This window comes from Agelaius phoeniceus, chromosome 3 (assembly GCF_051311805.1).
Source record: "Agelaius phoeniceus isolate bAgePho1 chromosome 3, bAgePho1.hap1, whole genome shotgun sequence".
Classification (NCBI taxonomy): Eukaryota; Metazoa; Chordata; class Aves; order Passeriformes; family Icteridae; genus Agelaius; species Agelaius phoeniceus.
The window spans coordinates 26,303,786-26,330,699 of record NC_135267.1 but is presented as its reverse complement, the minus strand read 5'-3'; the positions used below and the strand labels follow the sequence as shown (position 1 = coordinate 26,330,699).

At 40.2% G+C, this 26,914-nt stretch overlaps 1 protein-coding gene across 2 annotated transcripts in view; it reads left to right on the top strand.

Annotated features, from left to right (window-relative positions):
• ZNF451 (zinc finger protein 451) overlaps window positions 1-26,914 on the top strand; it is a 33,368-nt gene continuing 6,454 nt past the window's right edge. The window contains exons 1-13 of one of the 2 annotated variants that reach the window (XM_077174925.1): window positions 1-281; window positions 905-988; window positions 4,977-5,060; window positions 6,248-6,373; window positions 7,626-7,737; window positions 8,314-8,464; window positions 9,801-9,927; window positions 11,311-11,464; window positions 13,391-13,538; window positions 14,066-14,412; window positions 16,744-16,878; window positions 19,902-20,032; window positions 21,154-21,340. In XM_077174925.1, coding sequence (XP_077031040.1) covers window positions 908-988; window positions 4,977-5,060; window positions 6,248-6,373; window positions 7,626-7,737; window positions 8,314-8,464; window positions 9,801-9,927; window positions 11,311-11,464; window positions 13,391-13,538; window positions 14,066-14,412; window positions 16,744-16,878; window positions 19,902-20,032; window positions 21,154-21,340 — 1,783 coding nt within the window. In that variant the 5' untranslated portion in view covers window positions 1-281; window positions 905-907. Of the gene's footprint in view, window positions 282-904; window positions 989-4,976; window positions 5,061-6,247; window positions 6,374-7,625; window positions 7,738-8,313; window positions 8,465-9,800; window positions 9,928-11,310; window positions 11,465-13,390; window positions 13,539-14,065; window positions 15,718-16,743; window positions 16,879-19,901; window positions 20,033-21,153; window positions 21,341-26,914 lie in introns of both variants that reach the window. The other variant, XM_054630526.2, reaches the window with a different exon arrangement.

The window sequence follows — 26,914 nt, the reverse complement described above, 5'->3', positions numbered from 1 at the left end:
CCGGAAGCGGAGCGGGGTTTTCCCCCTCCGAGCCGGATCTCGATGCTGCCCGGCTGAAGGCGGACGAGGAGAGGCCGGAAGGAGGAGAGAGCCCAAAAGAAGGAAAGAGCCCGGGGGCCCGCGCCATGGTGCTGCCGCGGTAGCGCCGGCACCTGCCATGGGGAGCGCGGGGCGCGGCGGCACCTCCCGATCCCTGCCGCGCCCTCGCCCCGCCCCCGGGCCGCAGAGGAAGCGGGGACACGGCGGGCCGGGGCGTTGCTGCCCGCGGGGCCCGGCGGCGGGTGAGCGGAGCGGGGCCGGGGCGCTGCGCGGGCCGCGGGGCCGGCGGTTACAGCGCAGCGGTCGCGGGCGGGGCACGGGCAGCGCGGTGTGCGGAGCCCGCTGAGCCGTGTGCCGCGGGGCCGTGCGCTGCGGGAACGTGAGTCAGCAGCGCAGCCGCTGCCGTTGTTTTGGAGCAGGAAGCTCAGCCCTCTGCCGCGGTCCTGGAGCGGCCCAAGGCAGCCGCAGCTGCTAAAAACGCCCGAGCTCGCTCGCAGCTGTTACGGGCCGGCCTTGGCTCGTCGGTGGCTGAGCGCCGCTAAGCTGGAGCTCGGGTCTCGGCTCTTGCTGGGGTTTCAGGCTCAGGCATGTCCTTGGGCTGCTACACTGCAGTTACTGCTGGAGGAGTATAGGTACTGGCATGCTTTGTAGAAAAAACCGTGTTTTACATATCTGGAAAAATACAGTAGCGTGATTCGAGTCAGAGTCGTTTATCTCCTCTTGTGGTGTCGCTGGTAATTGGGAGTGAATGATAGAGACTTGTTGAATACAGATAGACTGTAAAGAAGGTATAAAATGGAAAATGCTGTATAGTTAAACAAAACTTTAAAAGTGAAGTTATATAGTATGATTTGTTTATGTTTAGATAATGGAGTCTCATAACTCTGACAGCCTTCGCAAGAGTAAATCGCCAACTTCTGGAAGTGAAGATGAGATTGAGTTCATTGGAGTAAGTAGAGCTTGCACTGGAAATACACTGCTCTTTGTAAAAAATACACTTTCAGTAGTCCAGTAAACACGAGAGGGTCTTCATTGACTGATGATGATTATATTTCAATGTAAATTATTACTCTTGAACATAAAGATAATTTCATTTGTGAATGTTTGTGGCAGATAACAACTCGATCTTAAAGGTTTATGTGCACTTTTTTGGAAGGGTGTAAGATGTTGTCAGTTGCTTCTGGGGAGAAAATGCAGTCTTGAGTATCTGAGCAGGTGAGGGAGGTATTACAGTGATGTGTGAGGTACGTGAGAGGGGACTGTAGATAACTTTCCTGGTAATCAAATTGCATCGCATTTTGCTTTATGAATAGTCCCTCTAAAGTTAATGGAATAAATCACTGCTCATTCTTTGAAATCACTGTACTCAGTTTAGAAGAGGAAGGAAATAATGGGTTAGAGGCCTTAAACAATCCTCTCAAATTGTCAGGTTCTCTTTATTGAACAGCACCTAGTCTAATGCTGACATGCTTTATGTGAACATTAAGACACTTGTATCTGCTGGATATCCAAGAGAAGCAGAATGTTTTTCATGCTGCCTGTGTTCTGGCCTCAGTCTGTCATCAGTGAAGTGGTGCTGGATGGCAGGATTACATAGAATCATGGAATTGTTTAGGTTGGAAAAGACCATTAAGATCATTGAGTCCAGCCATTAACCCAGCACTCAACCATGTCCCTAGGGACCACGTCTACATATCTAAAGATGTTTTTCTTGAAGGAACAAATCATGTTACTAAGGTCAAGTGATTCAATGATGCTAGTATTTTTAGTGGCTGTTTTTTTGTAGATTTGTCTTGTTTTTGAACAATATGCTGAATAATTATAGATCCCTCCCCATTTTGTATGGTGTTTGAATAAAGCTGAAGTTCAACATACTGACTTTTTCTGCAGGGGTATTTAGATGCTCTAGTATGGAGGGATAGGTGGTTTTTTGCAAAAATTATAAGTAGTTGGTTATCTCTGAGACATCTTAATATTTTGGTTGATTTGGGCAAAACTGATTGAGTTCAAAGTTCATTATGTACGCCCAAGTATCCACGTGCATCTGCAGAGAAGGACTTGGGTTGTTGGTGGATGAGCTGTGTGTGCTTGCAGCCCAGAAGTTCCAGTGTGTCCTGGGCTGCACCAAAGCAGCGTGGCCAGCAGGGTGACAGAGGGGATCCTGCTGCACTGCTCTGCTCTGGTGAGACCCCACCTGCAGTGCTGCATCAGCTCTGGGGTGCTCAGCACAGGAAGCACAGGGATGTGTTGGAGTGAGCCCAGAAGGACACCAGGATGATGGAGGGATGGAGCACCTCGCCTGTGAGGAAGGACTAAGAGAATTGGGATTGTTCAGCCTGGAAAAGAGAAGGCTTCAAGGTGACCTAATTGCAGCCTTCCAACACCTGGAGGGAGCCTACAGAAAAGATGGAGAGGGGCTTTTAAAAAGAGCATCTAGTGGGAGGACAAGGAGGAATGGCTTCAGACTGAGAGTATGTTTAGATTAGATATTAGGAAGAAATTCCTTTCTATAAGGGTGGTGAGGCACTGGAACAGGTTGCCCAGATGAGTTGTGGATGCCCCCCATTCCTGGGAGTGTTCAAGGCTAGGCTGGAGGGAGCTTTGAGCAGCCTGGTCTAGTGGAAGATGTCCCTGCCCATTGCAGGGGATTGGGACACGATCATTTTTTCCAACCCAAACCATTCTGTCATTCTGTGATGGTGACTGAATAGGCTTCATTTTCTTCAAGCTGGGCAATAAACAAGGATAGCTTGTATAGCTTGCAAAGTGTAAGGATTGAAGGGCTGCTGGAGCACCAAGAACAGTAACTGAAAGAGAACTGAAACAAAGGAACTAAAATCAACACTTCTAGCTACCTTTTCTTTTTTTATCCTTTGGCTTTGCCTGTGGGTTATAGGGATCCTTTGTGGTCCCAGGAACTCTTGCTTTCAAGAGAGGCTGCTATACATAGGAAGATGACTCTGCTCAACTTTTTTACAGGCTTTATATCCTGGGATGAGTAGCTTACTATTGTAATTGATGAATATGAGGGGAAGGTGTGTGACCCTGGCCATCACCTAATATCAACAATATGTATTCAGGTCTCATTTGCTCCTCTGAGTGAAAGTGACTTTGGACTTTGCAAAAGGATTTCTAGACTGCTTGGCAAGCTTTAGATCATAATTTCCATATAATAATGTGTATGACTGGAAACTTACACTCTTCATAAATGTTATAGATGGATGCCTCCCAATTATCTTCATGTCTTTAAGACCCAGTGCACAAGATGGTACTGTATACATTGAATTAGAGAAGCTACTGCAGTATCTCAACCTGTGCTCATTTTAATAGATAACAAGTAGCTGTAGGCCATGTTATGTGATCTGTGTTTTTCTTCCTTTTTCTTTTCCTTCTTGACTTTTTTTTTTTCCTTCTTGACAGTCAGGTGTGGCTTTGGTGTGGGTTTTTTGTTTCTTTGATCAGTTTTTTTTTGTGGTTTTGGGGTGGTTTTTTTCTACTTTATTCACTTGTACTAGGGTATTTGAATTCATACTGTAGGACTATGCTTTTGCTCCATCAAATAAGGACTTTTTGTCAATCTGCTGCTGCCAGAGATTTTCAGCTTTTGTAGTCTGATTCTCCCTCATTCAAGAAACTTAAAATTATTCTTCCATAATTTCCCACCTTTTAATTCTTCATTAAAACATTCTTTGTCCATTTCAAATCATTACATTTTAAGCTTTACATACCACCAGAGGAATATGATTTAATCTACAGTGCAAGCTGTTATTCCTATGTTCTTTACATAGGATGGTCTTTCCCCCATTTTGCTTACTTGGGAAGGATAAGGCAAGAGTGAGTGAAGAAATTCACACTTTTAATGCCACGTGAAGAAGTAGATAATTCAAGTTGCCACAGTTGGCACCAAAAGCACTGGACTTAGAGGAGAGTTAGTTAATATACCAAGTCAAGTAATGCACTAAAACATGGTAGTTACCAATTAAGGGTTTTGCTTCCTTTACCTCTGTGGTGTTAAGTACTAGATATTCAGAATGAAGGATTTCTCTCTGGCTTTTTATATATTTATATTATATATTTATTTATAAAAGAAATATAGAAATATTTCTGTATTATTATCTAGAAATATATGATAATTTATGTATTACAATATAGGTACTTGTAATATATAAACAAGTGTAATATTACTTGTGTTAAATTTATTGTTTTGATCACTTGAACTTCTAGGGTTGAAAGCAAGTTACTCTGCATTTCAGCTGTCAATATTTTGTAAGTTTTTATTAATTGTTGAGCCCTGAGAGTAAGTAAACACAAATTAAAAAAATCTCTGTTGTTAAAGGAGCTGTTAGGATCAGAGCTGAACATTTGAAAGCACATTATTGAGCTGATTGGACAGTCAGATGGTCAGAGTGTGTCTTTGAACTCTTACTTGCTAACACCTGTTTAATAAAGGTTTAATTTTTTAAAAGCATCACAGAGCCCATCAGTTTCTGCAGAAGCAAACCTGCAGTGGATTTTTTTTTTAATATTTCATTTAGAAAACCATGTTATCTTTGTTTAATCAGAAAGAGTTACTCTTTGTTGGTAATTGGAGGCTGGCAGCTTGATTCATAGAAGCTTTTGTCATCTGTCCAAGATTTCATCCCTCCTCTCCCCAGTGAGACAGAGGACTGTTCATGCCTGGCCAGCTGAGCAGCTTTACTGCCTTGAAAGGTGGAAGAATGTAAAGAATGAGCTGCATTAGGAGCAGCAGAGAGGATTCCATGCTGCTTTTCTCTCTGCCACTCATCATGAAGCAGTAGGTCTTCCTAGCCTGCCCGACATAGTTGATTGTTAATATCTTGAAGAAACTGCCAGTATATGGCAGAGATGGTACATTTTATCTCTAAGGAAGACAATTTAATGCTTTTGTGTGAGTTTTTTTAACACTTTTTTTCCAGGAAGGACCTTTAAGGCCTGTCCTTGAATGCATTGATCTCATCAGCAGTGAGGATGAAGAACCTAACAGCAGTTCTTATTTTCATGTGAGTGTGTGGTAATGTATTTTTGGGCATCTTGGTTTAATAAAATAATTGGTCTTCTGTATGTTTTCCCATCAGTTACTCTTCACAAAAGCCTTGTTAGATGTGTTTTTAACAAGTGCTAAATAACAAGTATTGAAATATTTTGATTTTTCTACTTGCTGTTGAGTGAAAAGCAAGAATAACAGCACTCACTTTCCAGAGCCATTTTTTCCACCTTGAAATGACTTGGTACTTTAATGTCTTTCAGTCATCTGAAAAAATGTTTGGAAATAAATGTCACTTTACATGCAACCTCAGAAGTTAGGGTGCCCAGTTTCTATCCTGAAAACATACCTGGTCCACTACAAGGCCTTTTCTTTCTAAAATAACTTTTTAGGAACAATGTATGGGTTGAATGACCTTATTCCAGTGACAGTCTGGGTTTAGCTCAGCCTAATCCTTCATAATCCATTCTAAGAATGTACAAGTCAGAAGCAGGCTCATCAGTTTGTCTATCCCCCCAAACTTATTTTGCCTGTTCTGCAAGGCCTTTGAAAGGGACGTTGATAGACCCTACTAGAGTTGGTTTTGGCAGCAGTGACTGTCTTTTGACTTTTGTTTTCCTGTGTTGCAGCAGAGGATGTTTGTAATAAACCTGATTCCTAAGCTGATCTTCTGTACATGCACAGGCTGTCATTACAGGGATCATTACTAGAACTGACTGTAAGAAGAGGAAACCACAGTATATGGCCTATCCCTTAGGCTAGAAAAAACTCATGATCTGCCTTTTTGAAGATAGTGGGCAGCGTTAGGGAAAGAGCAATAGCAGTTTTCAGGTTTTTTAGATGAGCTGCATGTTGGCTTTGAAGTCAGGAGGGATTTTGTTTACATAGAAGAACTTAACTTTTAATTTGTTGGAGACTCTAGGACACTTGGCACAACATGCATGTTCCTCTGCTGTGTGGTGAGGCTAGTGTTTATGCTGAATTGCCTTGAATATGTGGAGGGGGGAGGTTTGGTTATTTTTGTTGTTAAACAGAAGCTACAGATGCTGGTAAAAAGGAAGAGAAGGCTACAAGGTAGCTCATGGAATGCAGGCTGAGAGTATCTTTACTGAATTATGTGGTGATGCTTGGGCATCACTTTTCACTGTGTTAGTGTCTGTTATGTAACAATCACCACAGAAGGGCTGAACCTTCCACTTGCAGAGCAATACCAAGCGTAAGGATCACATTGACTACCAGAAGGAACGAGTTGCATCAACCCTGGATCGCCTGGCACGCCATGTTGAAGTAGAGAAACAGCAAAAAGAAGAGAAAAACAAAGCCTTTAAGGTATTGGATGTATTTTATTTTGGAAGAAATGCATAATAAAGGCCTTGTAGTTATCTTTGTTTTCACTACTAAGTAAATAAAAAAATTGGTGAGGCATACATGGAATTAGCAACTAGACTTCTGCTTCTGGGGCATCATGTGAAGCACTACATGGACTTTGTCTTTTCAGTGGCTTTTAACTGATCAATTTTCTAGTCTTATTGCACTTCCTAAGGGGGGAAAATTAAATGAAAGAAAACCGCTGGCAAAAACTTCTCTTGTTTGTAGATATAGCAGTGGAACCTTAGTATCAATTATTTTGATATTCTAATACTTCAATTAATTGAAAAATAACAATTATCACAAACCACCCTGCAGCAAGCCTTGCTATTAATCTGCTTTTGTCTGAGATTTTTGGGAAGCTGTTTGCTGCATTAAATCTGTATAAGGTAGTATTTCATAGTGGAAAAAATTTTCAGTGTTTTTAGTTGCACTTTGCTGCCATTTGAAAAGAATATACTTTTTACTTTTATTACAAACTGGGAGATCCAGTCAGTGGCTTAATGGTAGGAGTGCTCTCAGTGGGAGTTGGACATCTTGAAGGAATGTGATTACAACAATGTGATGGAATTGAACAGGGACAAATGTTAATCCAGAGTTGGGAAAATGTGCTGACTTCCCAACCTAATTTTCTCAACACTGTTAAAGGCTTTTAAAATCATATAATTCTACTATGGTTGCAGCTTGTTGCAGTCTATGGTAAACTATGCAACTGTAGTACAATGGAGTAAAAGGCTAGATTAGATATAGTCCAAGGTAGCCTTGAAGTCTGGAGGCCTACATCCCCCTTATGTCTCTTCCACTTCATTTGGCAATCTGTTTGGGTCTCCACATGCAGTTCTTCAACTGTAAAGTGGAGTCAGAGGTAACTGTGTAGCTTTTAAAGCAGCTTGAGAATGAAGGCTAAAAGATCCTTTTGTTAAATACAAATATTTTCCTCCTGCTTGGCTCTTCACTCTTCATCAGGTGGTGCAAACTGCAGAATTAAATTTAGTCTTCAATGTGAAAGCACTTTTTTCTTTTTTTTTTCTTTTACATTCCATTTTTATTATATTAGTAGAAGTCAGTCTAGTTGTAAGATTTTTTTCCCCTCACTTAGGCTTTTGTGGGTGTGTTTTTTAGGAACCCATATGTAAGTTTCGCAATACATAATCTTTTTTCTTTTATTCTTTCAATTTGATCACAACATTGTCTGGTATGTTTTTTCCCTTAGGAGAAAGTTGATTCCCAATATGCTCATGGGTTGCAGGAACTAGAGTTTATTCGGGAACACAGTGATACAGAAGCTGCAAGGTTATGTGTAGACCAGTGGTTAAAAATGCCAGGTAAGAATAGAAAACTAAGTTTGAGTGATGGTTTCTAAGTCCTGCATTACAGAGTAGAACATGTGAAAATTGTGCTGAGCTGCAGGTGCCTTGTGGATAACCAAATGCTACAATATTAATTTTGCTGGAGCATACAATTTAAAAGTTTCTAAACATTTATTTTCATGAAAGCTATTCTTGTAATGCTTTGTTACATAGACTTCATATCTTAAATTTTCTAAAAAACAGTGAGGCAATGTTAGTTATTTTTTATAAGCCAAGTTGCCAGGAAGAAAATAATACTACTGTTGAGCTGCTGCTTAGGAAAGTGTAAGTGTACTTCACAATGTTTAATGAATTTAAAATACTGCCTGGAGGACCTGGAGGAAGGGTGTCAAACTGTTTAAAAAGTTGTACTACTGGGAATTGAAGAGACAGTGAAAGAGCAGACTTACTGTAGTAGGATTGAAGGACAGATTGTTAGCTTGCTTTTAAGAATCACCGCAATTTGATTCTGGAATGTTTTAGAGCTTGTGTGTTGTTTTCTTAAGCCTCTGTAATTCAGCTTCTGGTTAAGTACTTTGTTTTGGAACACAGGTCTGAAACCAGGCTCTGTTAATGGTGGAAGAAGGGATCATTTTAGGAGGACAGGTCAGACTCGAGTCAACAGCAAACCCAAATGTTGTCCTGTGATGCATTGCAACAGACAGTTTGATAATGTGCATCTTCTTCTGGGTCACCTTCAGAGGTAAGGAGATACATTGCAAGAATTCAGTGCAAGGAGTAATAATAAAGAATGTGCTCTAACTTAGGACATCAGCATCAAGTTGCTTTAAACTGCCTGTATTGACAAAGCTCCATTTTAAGGGCCAATTAATATGTTACAATTTATATAGGTGAGCTTCGTGGAGGTTTTTTTTGATGATTTGGTTTAGTTTTTTACTTGGTGTGTGTGGTTTGTTTTTTTAATTCAGAATTTATGTCTTCCTCTTGTTGAGAATTTTTTAATATCTGAGTTTTTTGAGAAGTCAGATTTCTGTACTCCAGTTCAGTTATAACTTCATCCAAACTTGAAATAAACCAAAAGGCTCACTTACACAAGTTGATGGTAAGATAAAGAGAAAAGCCCCTAATGCAGGGAAAGAGGAACAAAAGCTATAGGCTGTGTGTTCATAGCTGATATTGCTAGTCAGTACTCAGTGTGTCAGTGTTCAATTCCAGCAGATGCTGCCCTTTAACTACTGAGTGTGTCCATAGGCAGGATGGTGAGAAGTTGAGGAGAGTGTCATGGGTTAACCCCCATAGGCAGCTCAGCCCCACACAGCTGCTCACTCACTCACACTAGTGGGGTGTAGGGTAAAGGTGGGAACACCGTGGGCTGATGTAAAAACAGTTTATTAAATAAAGCACAAACTCTGTGCACATGCAAAGCAAAATAAGGAATTGACAGGCAGAGCTCTATCACATGTGATAGTTACTTGGAGTGATGGCATTTGTCTTCCCAACTATCTCCTTCTCCTCCACACAACTTTTAATGCTGAGCATGATGCCTTATGCTGTGGGATGTCCATTTGGCCATTTGAGGTCAGCTGTCCCAGCTGTGTCTCCCAACATCTTGCTGGTGGGACAATCTGAAAAACAGAGAAGACCTTGACAGTCTGCAAGCACTGCTCAGCAATAACTGAAACTTCTCTGTGCTATCAACACTGTTGTTCATTAATCCAAAACACAACAACCATGCAAGCTGCTACAAAAAATGAACTCCATCCCAACCAGAGCTTGTACAGGGAGATAAAAATAAATAAATTATTAAAATGTCTCTGTATGAAATTAGGATTTTGTTAGTTCCCTTAAAAGCAGTATGATTTCTCTCGAGTGGCTGTTTTAACACATAAGCTGCAGGGAGAATCAGCTCTGTGCAGGATGCATTTCATGATAGGGGAAGTAAGGATTTTTTATAGTTTAGGTTGGTTAAATAGGGAATTTTTGTCTGATAGCTTCAAAGGACAGAATTTTTCCCATTGAAAAAAAGCTATTTGACTATTTATAGGGGACTAGTTTGCTAATTATTTCTTCTTCTCCAGGTTTGATCATTCTCCTTGTGACCCAGCAGTCACATTACATGGACCGGCACATAATGCTTTTGCCTGTGTGATATGCTGTGAAAGATTTGCAACCTCTCAGCAGTACAATGATCATCTTTTATCTAAGGCAAGAGCATAAGGATAAATAACTCACCTGACTGAATGTAGTAGAGGGTTTAAGACTTAAAATTATACATTGATTTTTGGTGGGTTTTTTGTTTTGTTTTTTCTTTAAGCCTCTTTCTCTCTTCTCTTTTACTCTTCAAGATTGTTTTCTCTGATTCTGCTGTGTTTCAAACAGCTGGTGTAGCCTGACAGTATTCCTTTTAGATGTTATCATTAGGTTGTATTTTTGGTATGCTTTCAAGAGGACCATAGTTCTGTCTTGAACCTCTTGTCCATCTATTGGTGTTGTTGATACATATCCCCTTTTTTCTGCATTTCCAGAACTGTGAAAGGTAAAGGCAGGAAGTTAGGGTGAATTAACTTGACAGCAAAGAGAAACAGCAGAAGGGGGGGGGGGGGGGGGGGGTTATTTAAGCAGTCTGGTGTTGAATTGGATAGTGGATAGCATTTTCAAAATGGAGTGTTTTCATAACAAATATTCTCACCAAGTCTCCAGAAGCTGCATTAAATTTGGGGAAGTGTTAGACTTCTGAAAATCAGACTAAATTTTGCTTGTAGTAATAACTTGATAAGTAGTCATACCTGATAAGCTGAAAGACTGCATTGTAGTGTGTCCCTGCTCTTTTTCCATTGCTTCAAAGCTGTGTGCCTCTCATGTGTTCAGGGACATGAGCAGGAGTAGCAGCCAAGGTGGGGAAGGGCAATGAGTGTCTCCTGCAGACAGCGAGAAGATGGGATTACTTTGATATGTAAGGAGTGGGGAGATAATCCTAATCAGAGCTCTAAGCATATAATGAAGATTCTTGGAGTGATGTAGAAAGCAAGCAAAAATATCAGAAGCAGAACTGAAGGATTTTTGCCCTGAAGGCAGAGCTCTGAAGTTGATGTGTAGCAGGCAAAGCTGGTGGAAAGAGTTGACTTCTACAGAAGACACAGACCTTTTAGGCTACTGAGGAGCAGCATTTTGGGGAGTTAGACATTAGCAAGATTAGAGGAGAACTGACATTGACATGAGGTAAAACAGCTGCTTTAATGACAGAGGGAGCTTTTTCTGAGAGCCTGGGTAAAGGGAATAGCTAAGAATTGCTGGAGCCCATAGTCCCTGGGAAGGTACTTGCTCCCAGTGGTGCAAGAAGGGGATGGAGAAATAGCCAGTGTAGTAAGGGTTGATGTAGCTCAGTTTGACAGTGGTACTTTGGCCACTTCCTTGTGTCTTGTGAGCTGAAATGCAGAGGAGTAGGCTTTAGGTAAATACAGATGTGGTAGCTGAAAACCTAAAAGTGAAAATACTACCACAGAAATGAGAGAGGAATGGGAGGACATGAGAACTGGGCCTGGTTTCTTAATTTAATTTTTTTCCTAAATAGATCATTTTCTCTTTCAGCTAAATGAAAATGATGGGCATAAAAAAGGTATTCCTCCACAGCATATTCAGTGCTTTGCATGCCCAAAGTGCTTCCTCCTTTTCACCAAAAGAGATGAGTGTTTGCAGCATATGTCGCAACAGAAACACATCGTCCAGGTTTCTGAACTGAGTGGTATGTTCCTACTAAGTGTACTGCTTTTAATTTTTTCTGATAATTCATCCTTAAGACAGGAAGTGACTTATATTTTTCTGCTGAGTAAAAAAGCTTAAGGTTTTAAAGTTTGTTATTAATGAATTCTTATTTTTCTTTTAAGATCTTAAATGCAATGCTTTGAAATTCGTATTTTTGTGTAGAAATCCTCTATCACACTTGCTGTAATGAGATGCTGTTGAGTCTCTCATATAGGCTTCTCATCCTCTAGTGACTCCATGTAACTATTTTCCTGAATAACTTTACATTTAGCCTGTTGATAGAGACTCAGAGCAAAACACATACATTTCTTTTCAATTCCAGTCAGAGTGGCTGTTGAGTTCCTTCCCCTTACCCTAGTATGCTTGGAGGCTATTTTTCTTGTCAATGCCCTTTGCATTTCTGATGGCAAAGACTTGTTAAAATGTCTTCTCTATATAATTGCAAATTCAGAGTGCTTAGCTAGAACATTGCTGCTGGTCTGATGGCTTGCACGGACTACATGGCTGCTGAAGGCTGAAATATTGGTTTATGTTGTGAGCTGGCAACATCCTGAACCATGCCTAACAAAGTCCAGAGGAAAGATCTCTCTGATCATGGCATTGCAAACAGGGTTAAATGCCCAACATAGCTGTACTGATTTAATTTTTGACATAAGCAATAGGCATTAAAGCATTTACTTCACTGTTAGCTGAACTGCTAAGTGGCCATGTTTTAGATGTTGCAACTGTCTGAACAAGCCTACATGGCCAAAAGGATTCATAGAGTTATTTCTCATCTTCATAAATGTATCTTTGACTTCTGGTGTCCCCTAGAGTGGCTGCAGGAAATGTACAGAAAAGGCAGGCTTTGAAGGAATCCCCTGCAGGCTGAGTCAGTACTGCTGCCTTCTTGTAGTGAAGTGACAGTCAGCTGCATGGTTATACTTTCCCTTATGCATTATCACTCTAATGGACTTTTATTCTCAAATAGGTTATTAATTCTGAATGTGATGACTGCAGATGCTTTTAAATTCAGGTCATAGGTTTTAAAAAAGATTATTGGTGAGCTATTGCTTTGAAAAGATTAGAAGCACAAGTTAGTGTTTTCTTCTTTAGAGTTGGAGAGTGCTTAACTCAGAACAAAAAATTGAGTGCTCCATTTTTTACTTTGCATTAGTTAGGCTTCATGATTAATAATTATCAGCATGGCCTGAGATCTGCCAGTGAAGTTAGCTGAAAGGCATAACCTCAAATTACTGCCTGCTGATCATCACATCTACTAAAACAGAAAAGTCAAAGAAAATTTGCCTGCTAAGGTGCAGAACATGAAAAATATATAACCCATAAACCATTTTCCATTATCTTTTCAGTAGAATTTTCTTATTCTGCTGGTATTAGGAGTTACCTGTGGAGTATATACTCAGAACAACAGAAAGTCCTGCATCTAAAAATTTAAGAATTAACATTAAGGATGGGAAAGAAAGAAAGAGATGGTCAGGGTATGTGGGAAACGTGTTAAATAAATTGTGTGCTCTTTCAGAAAAAATACTGTATGGCTTAAAACAAAATTTTATCTAGTAAGAGTAGATAGCTGGTGATAGGTGGAGGAGGAGAAGGTAAGAAACTTTCTAAAAGAGATATTGACCTGGCATTGTAGAAGGAGGAAAAGGGAAGTAAAATCAGTCACCAAGTACAAAAAAGCAAACTGCAAACAGATTGAGGTATAAGATAGTTACAGAAGTTTAAAAATTTCAGGATTTAGTTACAGCTTCCATTGCACAGTTACTGTAGGTTAGCTGACATTTGTTAACTTGCATTCTGAACCCTGTGACAGACAAGTAACAATAGTAATTATGTCATCAGAGAGCTGAAATTGTATTGGAAAACTCTAACCTGTGGTTGCACTTTGCACCATTCTGTTTTACAGATGCAGTGAAGTCTGGCGATCCACTGCCTTTTCCATCCTTTGCAAAGAACCTCTTGATATCTCTGTGTAAAGAGGTCTCCTTCCAAGTGAAATGCATGTCCTGCTTCAAGATACTGCGCTCACACATGGAGTTAACAGCTCATTTCAGGTTTGTGAAAGGAAGCTGTCCTTATAATGTGAACATCCATAGATCAGTGACAGGTATGCAAACATGCTTTTAATGACACTAGTGGATTTCAGGGCAGCTAGGACCATCTGAATGTTGACTTTCTGAATGAACAATCAAAAGCCTGCCCCCTTAACTTTACCCCACTGCAGAAAGCTGATCAATGTCAAGATCCTTTTTGTATTTTCTGTAAGAGAACAACAAAAGCTTTTTGCTGTTCCTCTATTTCTAAGTTTACAGCATTTGATTTTGAAAATGTCCAGTCAAAAACATAAGCATCAATCTACATGCTGGCTTTCGAAATTAGCACCTAATTATCTTCAAATTTCAGAGACTAAGTATACATTGCATGGTTTTGTTAGCAAGCTGGTAGGTGGGTTAAAGTACACAGGGCACCCTGTTTCCATGCACTTACTGCTGTAGCTACTTGGTAAAATATCGAGTACATCTGGAAGTTTACAAATGTTTCAGGTGGTGATATAACCTCCTTTGTTTTTTATCCATTCTAGAACACGTTGTTATAATTCTGGGCCCATGGCACTGTCAAAGAAAAGCATCTCCCAAGTTGCAGAGATATTTAAAATGAAAGGTCACTGTGAGAAATGTGATGAACTGTTTGCTGATAAGGATCAGATGACCCAACACAAACAAACGACTCAACATAACATTAGAGTTTTTACTACACTGGAAGAGTCAATCTTGATGTTCTGCCATGTCAATGGAAAACATAAAAATCAGTCTCATTTGGCCCACATTGTGGAACGGTCAAGACCACTGCTGAAAAGACACTTGAGTCCAGATGAGTCCTCCAGTGAAACAGGGTCTAGTCCTTCAAAACGGAGGAGTAATTCAAAAGGTAAAGGTGAAGATGAAGTTGCAAACCAAAGTCAAGGTAGTGCTTCCAAAGTAAAAGCCTGGTTTTGTGAATGCCTTCAAAAGTTTTTTACAGAAGAATCAGTAGAAAAGCACATTTTATCAGCAAATAGGATCTGTCACAAGTGTGCTGTGTGTGGAAAGCTGGCTGAAAATTCAAGCATTATCCGCCTGCATATGAGTCGATTCCACGGAGGAGCACACTTGACTAATTTTCTTCTCTGGTGCAGAGCATGCTCTGTAGATCTTAGAGAAGAGGATATTATGGGACATGTAACTGAATTTCATGGTGGGCATAGTTACTACTATGAGCAAGAAGCTGTAGAAGACGAACCTATGCCATCTGCTTCTGATGCAGTGAGCATTTCTGCAGGTGGAGATAAAGACTGCATTTCTGGCCCTATGGAACTGTCCCCTGAAAGTGGTCCTGTTGTGGGAAAATGGCAGTGCCGCATTTGTGAGGAGATGTTTGAGTCTGAAGAGAGTGTTCAACAGCACTGCATGTCCTTAGAAAGCCATGCATTTCACAGGTACTCATGTGGCATATGTAGAAATCATTTTCGGAAGGTAGGAACTCTACAGCGGCACTTCCAAGAGCATCGTAATCAGGAGATGCAGATTAAATATTTCTGTGGCCTTTGTGGTAATCTCTTCTTCAACACAGAGGAAGAATTTCTAATCCATTACAAGACACTTCATAGCATGGACTATACATTTGTGCCTGAGCAGATGGAACTGTCAATAAAAAAGGATGAGGACTTCCTCCCAGTGGAACAAGGAGACCGCTTAACCTGCGGTTGCCGGACCACTTACATGTCCAAAATAAACAGGAGGAACGATCATGAGAGTTGTCAGAAAGCCATGCTGCAGAAAGGAAACTTATGGTTTCGATGCTGCCTGTGTTCTGCCACAGCACAGAATATTGCTGATATGAACAGTCATCTCAAGAGCCACAAGTCAGTAAAATCTAAGGAAGAGATATATGTTGTTAGATGTGCTGCGTGCAACAAGAACTTTGATGATCTTCAAAGTGCGCATCAGCACTATCACATGAAACACTGCTTCTTGCAGAAACCTGATCTGTCAAGTCTTGCAGCAGAATCAGAAGACTCAGTATTCAAGTTTTCAGCAAGTGGGGCTTGTGTGGTCAGAAAACCTCAAAGGCAACAATTTCAAGCATCTCCATCCAAAACTCAGGACAGACCACAGTTTTCTTCTCTGCAGGGCCCAATAGAGGGAAAGAAAATAAAAAATGAGGACTTAGAACATTCTGAAGAACTTAGTGAAAGTATGTAGAAAATTTCTTTCAGCATTAGAAAAGTATTGCTATCCTTAACACACAATGTTTCATTGTCAGTACATGTCACATACCATTTGGTTACATCCAGTCTATAAATGAGCTCAGAATTTACTACTTCTTATTTCTCAAATACTGAATTCTCAGTACTCGAATTTTCAAAACTCAGACTCCACAATTTATTGTTATATGCCATTTGTATGAAGTCTTGGGGAAAAAAACAAACAAAAAGGCAGATGTGAAAATTCTGAGACCGAAACATTTGATTTTCAAATTAGTTTGGAGCATAATTTGGTGTTAAAAGGAAGAGGACCATCAAGAACATCCCAATTAGGGATCTAATGCCTAGAAATGTAAAAGTGATCGATCATACACATTCAAAAGAAACTTGCCTTTTTTATATATATAAATATTTATGAGCCTATTGGTGCTTTCTGTGTGGGCAATGCTGTTATGCCATCATCTCAGCTTTCTTAGCTTGCCAAAAAAAGCAGCATCAGCTGAGAATTTATATTCCCAGTATATATTGTTTGCTTGTGTTCAAAAATTGGAAGTGTCTCTTGATTACTGGTGGTGTCATAATGCTTTTGATTAAGAGGTAGACATTTATTTTAGGAGTACAGCAAAGAGTGCATATCTAAACATTTTATGTGCTTTTATGCAGGCAAGCAGTTGAATGTCACAGAGACTTGTCATCGTCAGGGGTACACAGCTGGATATTAAATGAGTTATTAAAGTGTCTTGGTGCAGGACAACAGCTCTCTGTGCTTACCATAAAACTACCCAGGTCTACACCATCATATAGCCAGATTCTACTTTTCTCTCTAATTTGTGCATTATTAAGTGCTAATTCAGTTGATTTTTTAAATCTATGCAGTCACCAAATAACATCATGTTTTGTAGCTTTTCTTTCTGTGACTTTTCACTTACATATGTGTCTACAAGAGTTTTCAAAAGCAAGTTGGTTGATCAGAAAGTCACATGAATTTTTAATGTGTCCTTTTTATCCCATTGAAGATGGTGAACTTCCTGATCTTGACTATCTGAGTACCATGACTCACATTGTGTTGGTGGATCTGGACAACTGGGGAAGCTTTTTCACACAGCTGCCAGCTAACCTGAACCAAGGGACATTTATCTGGGGTTTTCAAGGTAAAAAATGTTTGAAGTAAATTAAAAGATAAGATTAACAAGTCTACACATGTACTCAAGCAGTGATTCCTTGAATCTGAGAGAATAAAGAGCAGGAGCAAGTAGGCACTAAGCTTCTAAAGTTGCTTCTTGAACTTTTCAGACTCCATCTAAACCTCCACTGCTCCTACTAGTCCTTGTAGAATAGTTCCAGACTTGCATAACTGTTTAGGAGTCTTTCTGGCTTGCCTTATGAACTTACTTCAGCTGTATCATATTTTCATAATTATTAGGGCACCCAAAGTACTCAGAGATTATATTAACTCTTAAGTCCTTCTCTTAAGGCTGGGATTTTTTATTTTGGTTTGGATTTTTAGTTCCAGAAGGCATGATTTTGCACTCTTAGACTTTTAATTTTGTTCTGTCTCTGGCGTGTTCTATAGAGAGTGGTCATCCTGTACAACAATAGGCGTATGTCCCATCTTAAAGATACCAGTGATTGATGGAACTCACATTGTCATGGCTTTCATAGAATGATAGAATGGTTTGGGTTGAAAGGGACCTTAAAGATCATACCATTTTGCAAAGTCTGCCAGTAGCATCCATTTAACTTGATATTTTTGCTTATTTAACTGGTTTTGAACCAACTGCTTGTCCACCTCATGCTTTTTCTACAGGTTTTCTCTGTATCTAGCTTTACAATTATTTTGTCTGTGGTACTTTGATTTCTTCAGTAAAACATAGATGAGGGATAGTGTCAAAATATTTATGGCCTGGAACAACACAGGCATCATCTTACCAAATTTGTAGGTCAGGTATGTTTTACACTTGCTAAACACTATTGCACTGCGCTTCCTTGCTAAGAGTTTTTCATTATCTCTTCCCCTGAAAGATAATCAAGGCTATTCTGAAAGCTGAGAGTTGTCATGCTGGTCAGGTTGTACAGAAAGGCCTGTTGATGCCTGGGTCATTTTTTTTCCTCTTAAAAACAGATTTTCCAGTTAGTTGATGAAGGCAGAGCAAGTATAGCTGTAAAGTGGTAGAGATTCAGTCATCTGCACTCCTGAACCTGTAATCTGTTACCTGCTTGTTAGGAGGTTTGTGCCCAGAGATGTTCCAAACACAGGTGCCTGATGGCACAGCACAGCCCATATCAGCACCACTCAGTTCCTTACTTCCTAAATGGGTTTGCTGCATGCAGGCTGCCTCATGGGAAAGGCCCCTTAAGCACCTGAACTAAACAAATATGCTAAAGAGTTAGTTGTGAATAAAATGGGCCATATTCATATTAAAGAAAAATTTACCAGTTTTAGTGTCAACTATGTTGGTTTTGAGCTTGGGAACAATAAGGTTGCTCCCAGGCACATCTGAATCTATTGTTGTAGGTACCCTCTCATAATAATGATTTGTATAGTTACTTGAGGCATGCTATTCTTGTTTGTTTAACCTGTGAAAATACAGCAACATTTTTTTCCTGCATTTCCCAAACATTATTTCTGAATTTTAACTATTATTTTTATACTATATATCTGCATTATTTCTATTATTCCTGTTTCTAGTACAGCCTTAGCTTTGCTTTGAGTTCCTCCATTGTATTGTCTGGACCCTGTATTGTTTCTGTCTTCAGATACTCAGTTGTCTTTCATCCATTTGTGGGCTAACAAATGACATAAATACAGGTCTGTCATTGTTTTCAGCTGCCCTGGTCAAATGCTTGTGTTGCACATTTATGCAGCCAAAAAACAGGGCTGGTAAATACAAGTCTTTCCCAAATAGCAGTGGCTGAGGGCAGACAAGAACAACTTGCAAATAGCATTTTTTTCTTATGGACAGGTTCCACTAAATCATTTCTGTGTAGACTCTTAGTAAATCTTTGCGAAGATTTTTGAGATCATCTTCTTGCGATTAGGCAGAAAAGGCAGGGGGGAAACAGGAGGAATCTACTGAGGAATGCTTTTTCTTTGTCAGACTGTGGGTGGACATGTTGATGTAAACCATCCTCTGCAGCCTGGTTACTTGAACACTGGTTTCCCATGTCCTCATGTGAAGTGCCATCAATGACTGCTTTCATTTTCTGTCCAAAATCCTTTCCTACATCCAGCCACTCTATCATCTAGCAGATAAAGCAACATTTTGTTGCTGTCTGCAACTCCATGTTGCAGACCCATTATTTGTTAGCCATTGGAATGTTAAAAGATTCTTAGTCACTCTGGTCAAATGGTCCTTCCATTTGCTTGCCTTTTTATGGTGCCATATGTATTTTTTATGGGGCAAGCTCCTCTGGTTTTTCCTCTCTTCTTGAAAGACTTCCTGCTTCTTTCCTTTCCCTTGCAACTTGTTTCAGTCTGGTACCAGTTTTGTCTGTACTCAGCTCATCTGTATTATCCACCTATTTTCTTAGCCTGTAACTACATGCTTAGTATACTGTTTAGAAAATTCCTGCAATTTCTTCCCAGTTGTAGCCTCATTTTGCTTGTCCTTAACTGCATCCATGGATTTGTCAGGACTCTAGCATTTCTCTCAGCTGTTACTCCAGATTTTGTATCCTCTTTCTAATGAGTTCTGATGGAATGTGTGAGGCAGTTACAGTACATGATGACTGTGTAACTCCTCTAGTGCGGGTTTCCCTAAGAGAAGCATTTCTGTACTTGTACCGTGTTTCCAGAGCTCTTCTGATTCTGCACATTAACTGTAACTGTGCTTCAAACTGGAGAAAAACACATCCTTGTGTCTAAAAGCACCTGATATCTAGAAGATAAGCTTTTCAGGATTTGAAGGAAAAAAATTTTACAAAATTGATAGAGTAGCATCATACTTTTTTGCCTTCTATCGAAAGAACAAGAGGGCTGGGGGGATTTGGGTTTTATGTTTTTCTTAGCTTTCACATTGGTCAGAATAAATTCTGTCTTTAAAGACAGTTTTATATTTGCTTTTGCCTTCTTGCATTCTTAATTCATAGAGGTGTTTCTACCCAAACCCATGGTTTGTTTATTTTTCATGTTTGGTTTTTATTATTATTAATATTATTCCCCTTCACTGTATAGGAGGATACAGCAACTGGAAGCCTCCAGTGCATTGCAAAATTTACAATTATCTTAAGAGGATTGGATGTTTCTTTCTTCATCCACGTTGCAGTACCAGAAGAGAAGCAGCAGACTTTGCTCTCTGTGTTCATGTAAGTTAGGGCACGCTTGCTTTATTGTGTCCTGTACCCAGAGAAGGGTGGCAGATGCAATCTGCTATTGATACTAAGTACTAATTGCAGATGACATTTTCAGATTCTTTCCATGACACTTCTGTGTCCCCTATAAAGAATGATAAACCTGGATTGAGTCGAGTCAGGTGGTTGAGAAGTGACTTTAAAATTAGCCAGAATAGAGCAACAGTCTGTTGTGGAGGGGAAGGGAGCTGGTTAGGGAATGAAGAGTAAAAATCCTGCACTTGTTACAGTTTCTCTTTGAGAGTGATATGTAACTCCTTTGTCTCTCTTTAAGTAGCCCAAATCTCGAGCCATCTTTACAGTGGAGTTGAATGGGTGCTGGTTTCACAGACCCTGTTGAGCTGACAAAGGGCAGTGCCTTTATTCAGTAGACTTTGGGCTTTGGCAGGGTTGGGGCTGTGCAGGTGAGGGACAGGAATCTGGGATGCCACGGGGACTCGTGTTCCTAATATAGATTTTAAGGTTGGAAAAGACCTTATAGATCATTAAATCCAGCCATTAACCCAGCACTACCACTGTCATTAAGCCATGTCCTTAAGTGCCATATCCATGTGGTTTTGAACACTTCAGGGATGGTGACTCCACTGCTTCTCTGGGCAGCTTGTTCCAATGCTTGGCAACCTTTTCAGTGAAAATCTAAACCTCTCCTGGTGCAGCTTGAGGCCTTATAGTGCTTCATCAGTTAAATAAATTACTGCCTAACTGTATAAGCACATTTTTGCAACAGTGGTTTTATGTTTCATCATGCTTTTTATGTTACTCTTAAAATGCTCTGCAGAGATGACTTGTTTTATGTAGAGACAGTTCTAAAATGCTGCTTTTTAGGAATTTGTTCCATACTCCATCTGTACTGTTCAGGTAGCCATCACCAGTATCTATTGTGCATAGAGAAGAAATGAGCATCAAACTTTTGAAACAGTCCCTTTCACAGTGGGGTAATGTGGCTTGGATCATAAGGGCAGGAATAAATTGCTGTCGAATACTTTCCAATGAAGACCTGTCTTGCACAAAGCCAGCCAAATGCCATGAGATAAAAACATGATTTCTGTTCAACACTTGTTATTTGTTTTGTACAGGCAGGTCGTCTGGATGAGCACCTGCCCAAGCAAATTCCTTTCACTGTTCTTTCTGGAGACAAAAGCTTCCTGGAACTGGAAAACCAATTTAAAATGACCCAGCGGTCAGCTCGCATCCTGAATCCTCACCACATCGAAGGAGACATGATGTGTGCCTTGCTAAACAGCATTTCAGATACAACAAAAGGTAGAAAGTAAACCTTAAACACAATTTTTCCAGTATACTGGTAGTTCTTTCCAATAAAAAAAAATGGAACGCTTACACTGGTAACATAAACTGTTGCTTGGTGCTTCTTTTATTGTAGTGGTATTTCAATGAATAATAGATTAGAAAATCATGATGCTTGGGCATGTTTTGAAAACAGACTTAATTAAGCATTTTTATTCAATGTAAAAAACTGTCATCCCTGTATTCTTTATTATAGCAGGAGACAAACTGATGTTTGAGTTTGAAGACTCCTTTCTAGTTCAAGAGAAGCTGTTTGAAGCACTCTTGTGTGCATAGTTATCAATTTGTTCTCAGATCTGTTTGGCTTGATTTATTCTGTGTCTGAAACAAGTATGACCCTGCTAAAGCATCATTATTTCTCAAAATACTTCTGTCTATTTTAACTTGGACCTCCTGGCTACTTCCTATCATTTGATAAGTGTCTTCACTGGCACAACTCTCACACCCATTTGGAGAAAAAAACAGTGGAAGTTTTTGAGTTCTCTAAAGTGCCAGATTGTAATGGCATGCTAAAATGATCACACTGGTTTTATATAGGATAATTGAGGAGGATTGAGCCAGCTCATTTTCATGCAAAGGGTACCAGAGCTGAGCTGAGTTTTAATACTTATCAGCATTTCAAAGTATTTTGCTGTTTTCCTGGAAGACTTGACATTTCTCTGTAGACATTTTTGCTTTTTCTGGCTTCTTGTTTTGGTTTTATAGGGTTTTAAATTCAGAGTATGTTAGAGAAAGTTGTTTCTGAATTAGCCCTAAACTGTTTTCTGAAAATTTACACTGCTAGTCTTGATACAGGTTTATGAGGGCTATAACATGGTACTGCTGTTCCACAAAGAAGTGGAGTGCTATCTCTGAATGATGAATTGGCATTGACTGATTAAAGGGGAAAAAAATAGGATAATTAAATAGCTTTCTGGGAAAAAAATATTATATGTGGTGAGGTGGAATGGATTTAAGTGCTTTTGATACAGAAAAGGTGCTTGCAGAGTTTTCTGGCCACCCCAGGCATTAGAAGTTTTTTCATTTAACACTTGTTTCAATGTCCTTTACTACATTAATATTTACTATTGTGGTAATTGGCCCTACCTGGAGGCTGCAAACCTTAACTTGCTGTCTGGCTGCTCATTGTGTGTTCCACTTGAGTTGTACGTGTGGTTATTATTAAAAAAAAAATTCTTGAACAGGAAATTGATGGAATGTCATATGATTCCTTTGGCTGTTAGCATTCCTTAACAAACTTGTAAGGAGCAGAATTGTTCCCTTTTTTAGTCAGTGTCAGCAAGGGGGGGACCCAGACAGCAAGAGCTGCCTTTGTCTCCCTGTCATGTATTAAAACATAATATCAGAGAATTCACTGTTGGTAATAGGTCTGCATTTGCTGCATTGTGGGATGATGTTGTTACCAAGAGTTTATAATAAAGTTTTTCTTTAAAAAGATAAAGCCACCACATAGTACACAGCAGCATCAGCCATCATTTGCAGGTCTTAATGTGGCAAAACCGGTATTGGAGGGTTGAGAAGGAAAGTCATGCAGTGTATCATAGGCTGGTATAACTTGTTGACCTGTTACAGACAAGCAGCTGAGTGTAAGGAAATGCAAACAAGAATTGCTTGCTTTGTGACTTTCTCAAGCCTATGGCTATTATTCTGGAGAGAGAAATAAGTGAGAAACAGGACAGAGAATCATGTTGAAAAATATCAGGCCGTTGTTGGTATTGGATGAGCTGCAAAATGAGAAAGCTCTTTCCCTAAATCACCTTGACAGAGCTATCATTAGCATCTGAGCAGCTGGATTGTGTTTGGATGTGGCAATCTGACAGGTGCATCTTGTGAACTGTTTTACCAGCACAACTGCTGTGGGAACTACAGTACTGCATTTATTTTAAAATAAGTAATGAAAATAAAATTTTCTGCATATGTTGCAATATGATACCAACTGTATGTTACTATAGGAAACCCTTGGCTGGAGGAGGTGCTTGAACTTCCTTTGAGGCATGACAAGAGTAGGCATTCTTACTTGTTCGCTGCTGCTGCTGCTAAGCCTGAGTTCATAAATGAAGAAGGTTTTTGCTTTTATGGTGAAGCCACAACACATGACAAGAGCTTCGTGCATATTAACCAAGTGGTTTGGGAAGGGCAGAAGAGAAGAGTTTTCATTGTCTTCTTTTATAACAAAAAACCTGTAGCATGCAGAAAAATACCATTATTCCATTGTTTGTGTCTTGATGATATCCTGTGTGTTGAAAGTGCACTTTTAATGAGTGCTGGACAATGTTGAGGGCAAAGCTGATAGTAGGTTGTGGTCATCATATCCATCTGGACACTGACAGGAATGCCACTACTTTTTGGTTGACAAGTTGTTTTTGTGTAAGTCTTTAGCTTATCTGTATTTCTTCCAGTTATGTTCAAATGAGATCCTTCAGTGACTGAGCTCTTATGTAAAACAGACTCTATTAAATAATAAATTTTTAAAAGTTTTTCTTGTCCTTTCTTTTGAAGAGCCAGTCTGTTTCATGAGCCTGTCAGAGTCAGTGGTGTACTGAATGTAGTGTTGTCTGCCAGATAGCCACCATAGCTCTTTCACTGACCCATTAAGTACATTTCCCTGTGCTCAAATGGAGTTGCCAGCCTACGTCTTCAATCTGCTGCTCTTGCCTGAAATGTTTAAATATTACCAAATGCAGCTTCAAATCATTACCAAATGAGAGTTTTTATGTTTGGAAGAGCAGGATTTCCGTTCATTTTAATGAATGCTCCCAAGCTTCCTAGCTCCCACTATGGCCAAAATCTTTTGTTTTACCTACAGCCAACAAAATAATTAAGAGGACAGAAGAGCAAATTTATAGAAGACCTTGAGAATAGTTGCTTTGCTTCTCCATAGTGAAGATTTTCATGGGTGAACATCCTTGTGTGGTCCAGTTTCAGGTCCAGTATGAATGCTGCATCTGTCCCATCTCTGCTTTTTCCAAACGAGCAGTTAACACAGATTGCAAATCACAGCCTCCAGCCCCCGCTTTCCTGAATGTGAAACTGAATGTGAGGGGCATGAGCATCTGCAGAGTGATGCACCATGAATGAATTACAGTTTCTCCAGTAATATATTCCTTTACTATAGCAGCCACAGCTTATTGCAGTAGAGAGTGATAAGAAAGTCACGCTTCAGTTGTAACATGGTGTTAGCTACAGCAGGAAGTTACCACTGGGTTTGGTATGTCAGTGGCATCTCTTGTATGTTCCTGCCCTAGGGAGAAAGCGATGTACTGACACCTGAGATAATGAGTCTCAACAATTGGAGGCCAGTGGATGAACTGGGAAGACCTCACCACTCAGATCATACAAAAAAAAATTCTTGAGGTTTAGCTTAAATCTGGCTTTGAATTTGAGAGAGGAGTCTTAGATAAAGGTTAGATGAAAGACTGAGTGACTAATAATTATATTGGCCACCGTTTCCAAGAAATGCAATTGGAGGAGAGTGGCAGCTTGAGAGCTTTATTTTTATTTGTCCTACACTTGAATGAGCAACTGTAGGCAGAGATACATAGAGTGAAGCTTGCTTTGCATGGAGGAAGAGAGGACTTGTATGGTGGTAACCCTCAGCAGGGAGTAGCTGTACTTGCATTTACAGATGATATTACCTTAATATGAAGAGAGATTAGAGCAGTAAGTATTGGAGAAGAGTTTGTGGGAAGGATCCTCCAGGGGCATATGAAAAAAGGAATAAAAGACAAGATTCTGGAAGCCAAGGGAAGTATTTTAAAGGCAGCATGGCCACACATACCAAATGTGGTTGCTAACAAAGGTAAGGGTGGGGTACTGAGCTAAAGCTTTTGGCTAGGTAATTCCTGGGATCCTGACTGAGTTAACAAATGGTATCCACAAGGTAGCACTAAAACTCCAGACATCAGCTGTAAGAGAAGTGTCAGTGGTTGGAGAGATAGTGTGATGTGAATGCCACTGAGCATTGGAATGGGAAAGGGGCAGGTGAGATTGGGAGTTACTAAAAAGACTAAGAGAAGGAGTATTTTAGGAGGGAAGTGGAGGTGGGGTGTGAGACTGTACAGGAGACAAGAGGTGTGTTGTGTGGTAAGGGAGCAGGAGGAAGGCTGGGGAAGGAAAGTTGAGTCTCTGGTGCTAAACCTGATGGAAATTATGAAAGGGTTGGTGGTAACTGGGTGGTTGCAAAAGAAGATTAATGGCAGGATATAGAACAAGATGTAGTGGGGGAATGTTACCCTGAGCTGTGTGGGTAGCTAATCCAAACTCAGGCTGTGTTGCTTTGATGGCAGGACAGTGGGTGGCGCTTACATTCTGTGAAAGTTACCAGTCTCTCCCCAGAAGAGGTTTCTCAGAGACATGAAATGCCAAAAAATCACTCTGAGCTCTAAATTCATCTGGAGTTTGCCTTCCTGTTTTCTAATTCTTCCAGTAAGAATATGTCAGTATGTGAGGACAGTAGTGAGCAGTAGGATTTCTTTTGAAAGAACAGGTACAGTCAGAGGTTCTTACCTGATGTGTATTTGATAAAATGTACTAGAGAAGAGTACAAGAGATCTTAAGATCTCTTGCCTCTGAAACTGGGCAGCTGCTTTTCCTCTGACACCAAAGGAGTTGGGAGCTATAGGATGTGCTAAGGATTTTAACAAGAGCAATAGGACATATCTGGTTTCTCAAAACTAGAAGATGCCAGCTGTGACATCTCATCATTAGAAGATGCCAGCAGTTTCAGCAGTATATGTTGATGAAGTGTGGGCTGGATGAGAAAACTGAGGTGGATTGAAAACTGGCTGAACAGCCTGACCTGGAACACGGTGATCAGTGGCATGGGCATCAGGAACCAGCTGTGTCCCAGTACAGGGGCTGATCCTTTTTAATGTCTGTTAATGACCTGGATGATGGGGCAAAGTATACCTACAGCAAGTGTGTTGATGACACAAAACTGGGAGTGGCAGTTGGTACACCACAGGAACTGTGCTGCCATCCAGAGGAACCTTGACAGGGGAGAAGTGGACTCACAGTGAATCTCATGAAGTTTAACAAAGGGAAGTGCAGAATTCTGCATCTGGGGAGAAACAGCCCCAAGCATCAATATGTGCTGAACAGGAGTCAACCAGCTGGGAAATGGCTTTGTAGGGAAGAACCTGGTGGTCCTGGTAGACAGCAGGTTGACTGTGAGCTAATGTATGTTCTGGTGGATGAGAGGTCCCACAGTACCCCGGGCTGCATTAGGAAGATTGTTGGAAGTAGGTTGAGGAAGATGATCCTTTCACTTTATTCTGTAAGGTCATATCTAACAAGTTTGGAGCTCCCCACTACATTGTCTTTTGAGTAGTACTCAAAAGCTGTCTGGACAGAGTCCTGGGCAGTAGATGATTCTGACTGAGCTGGGAGGCTGGACAGTACGACTTCCAGAGGTCCCTTCCAATCTCCACCATTCTGTGACATTGCCTGACCAGTCTGGTGGCCTTTTATGATGGAGCAACTGCAATGTTTGACAAGGGAAGGCTGTGATACCTGCCTGGACTTGTTGGTGCA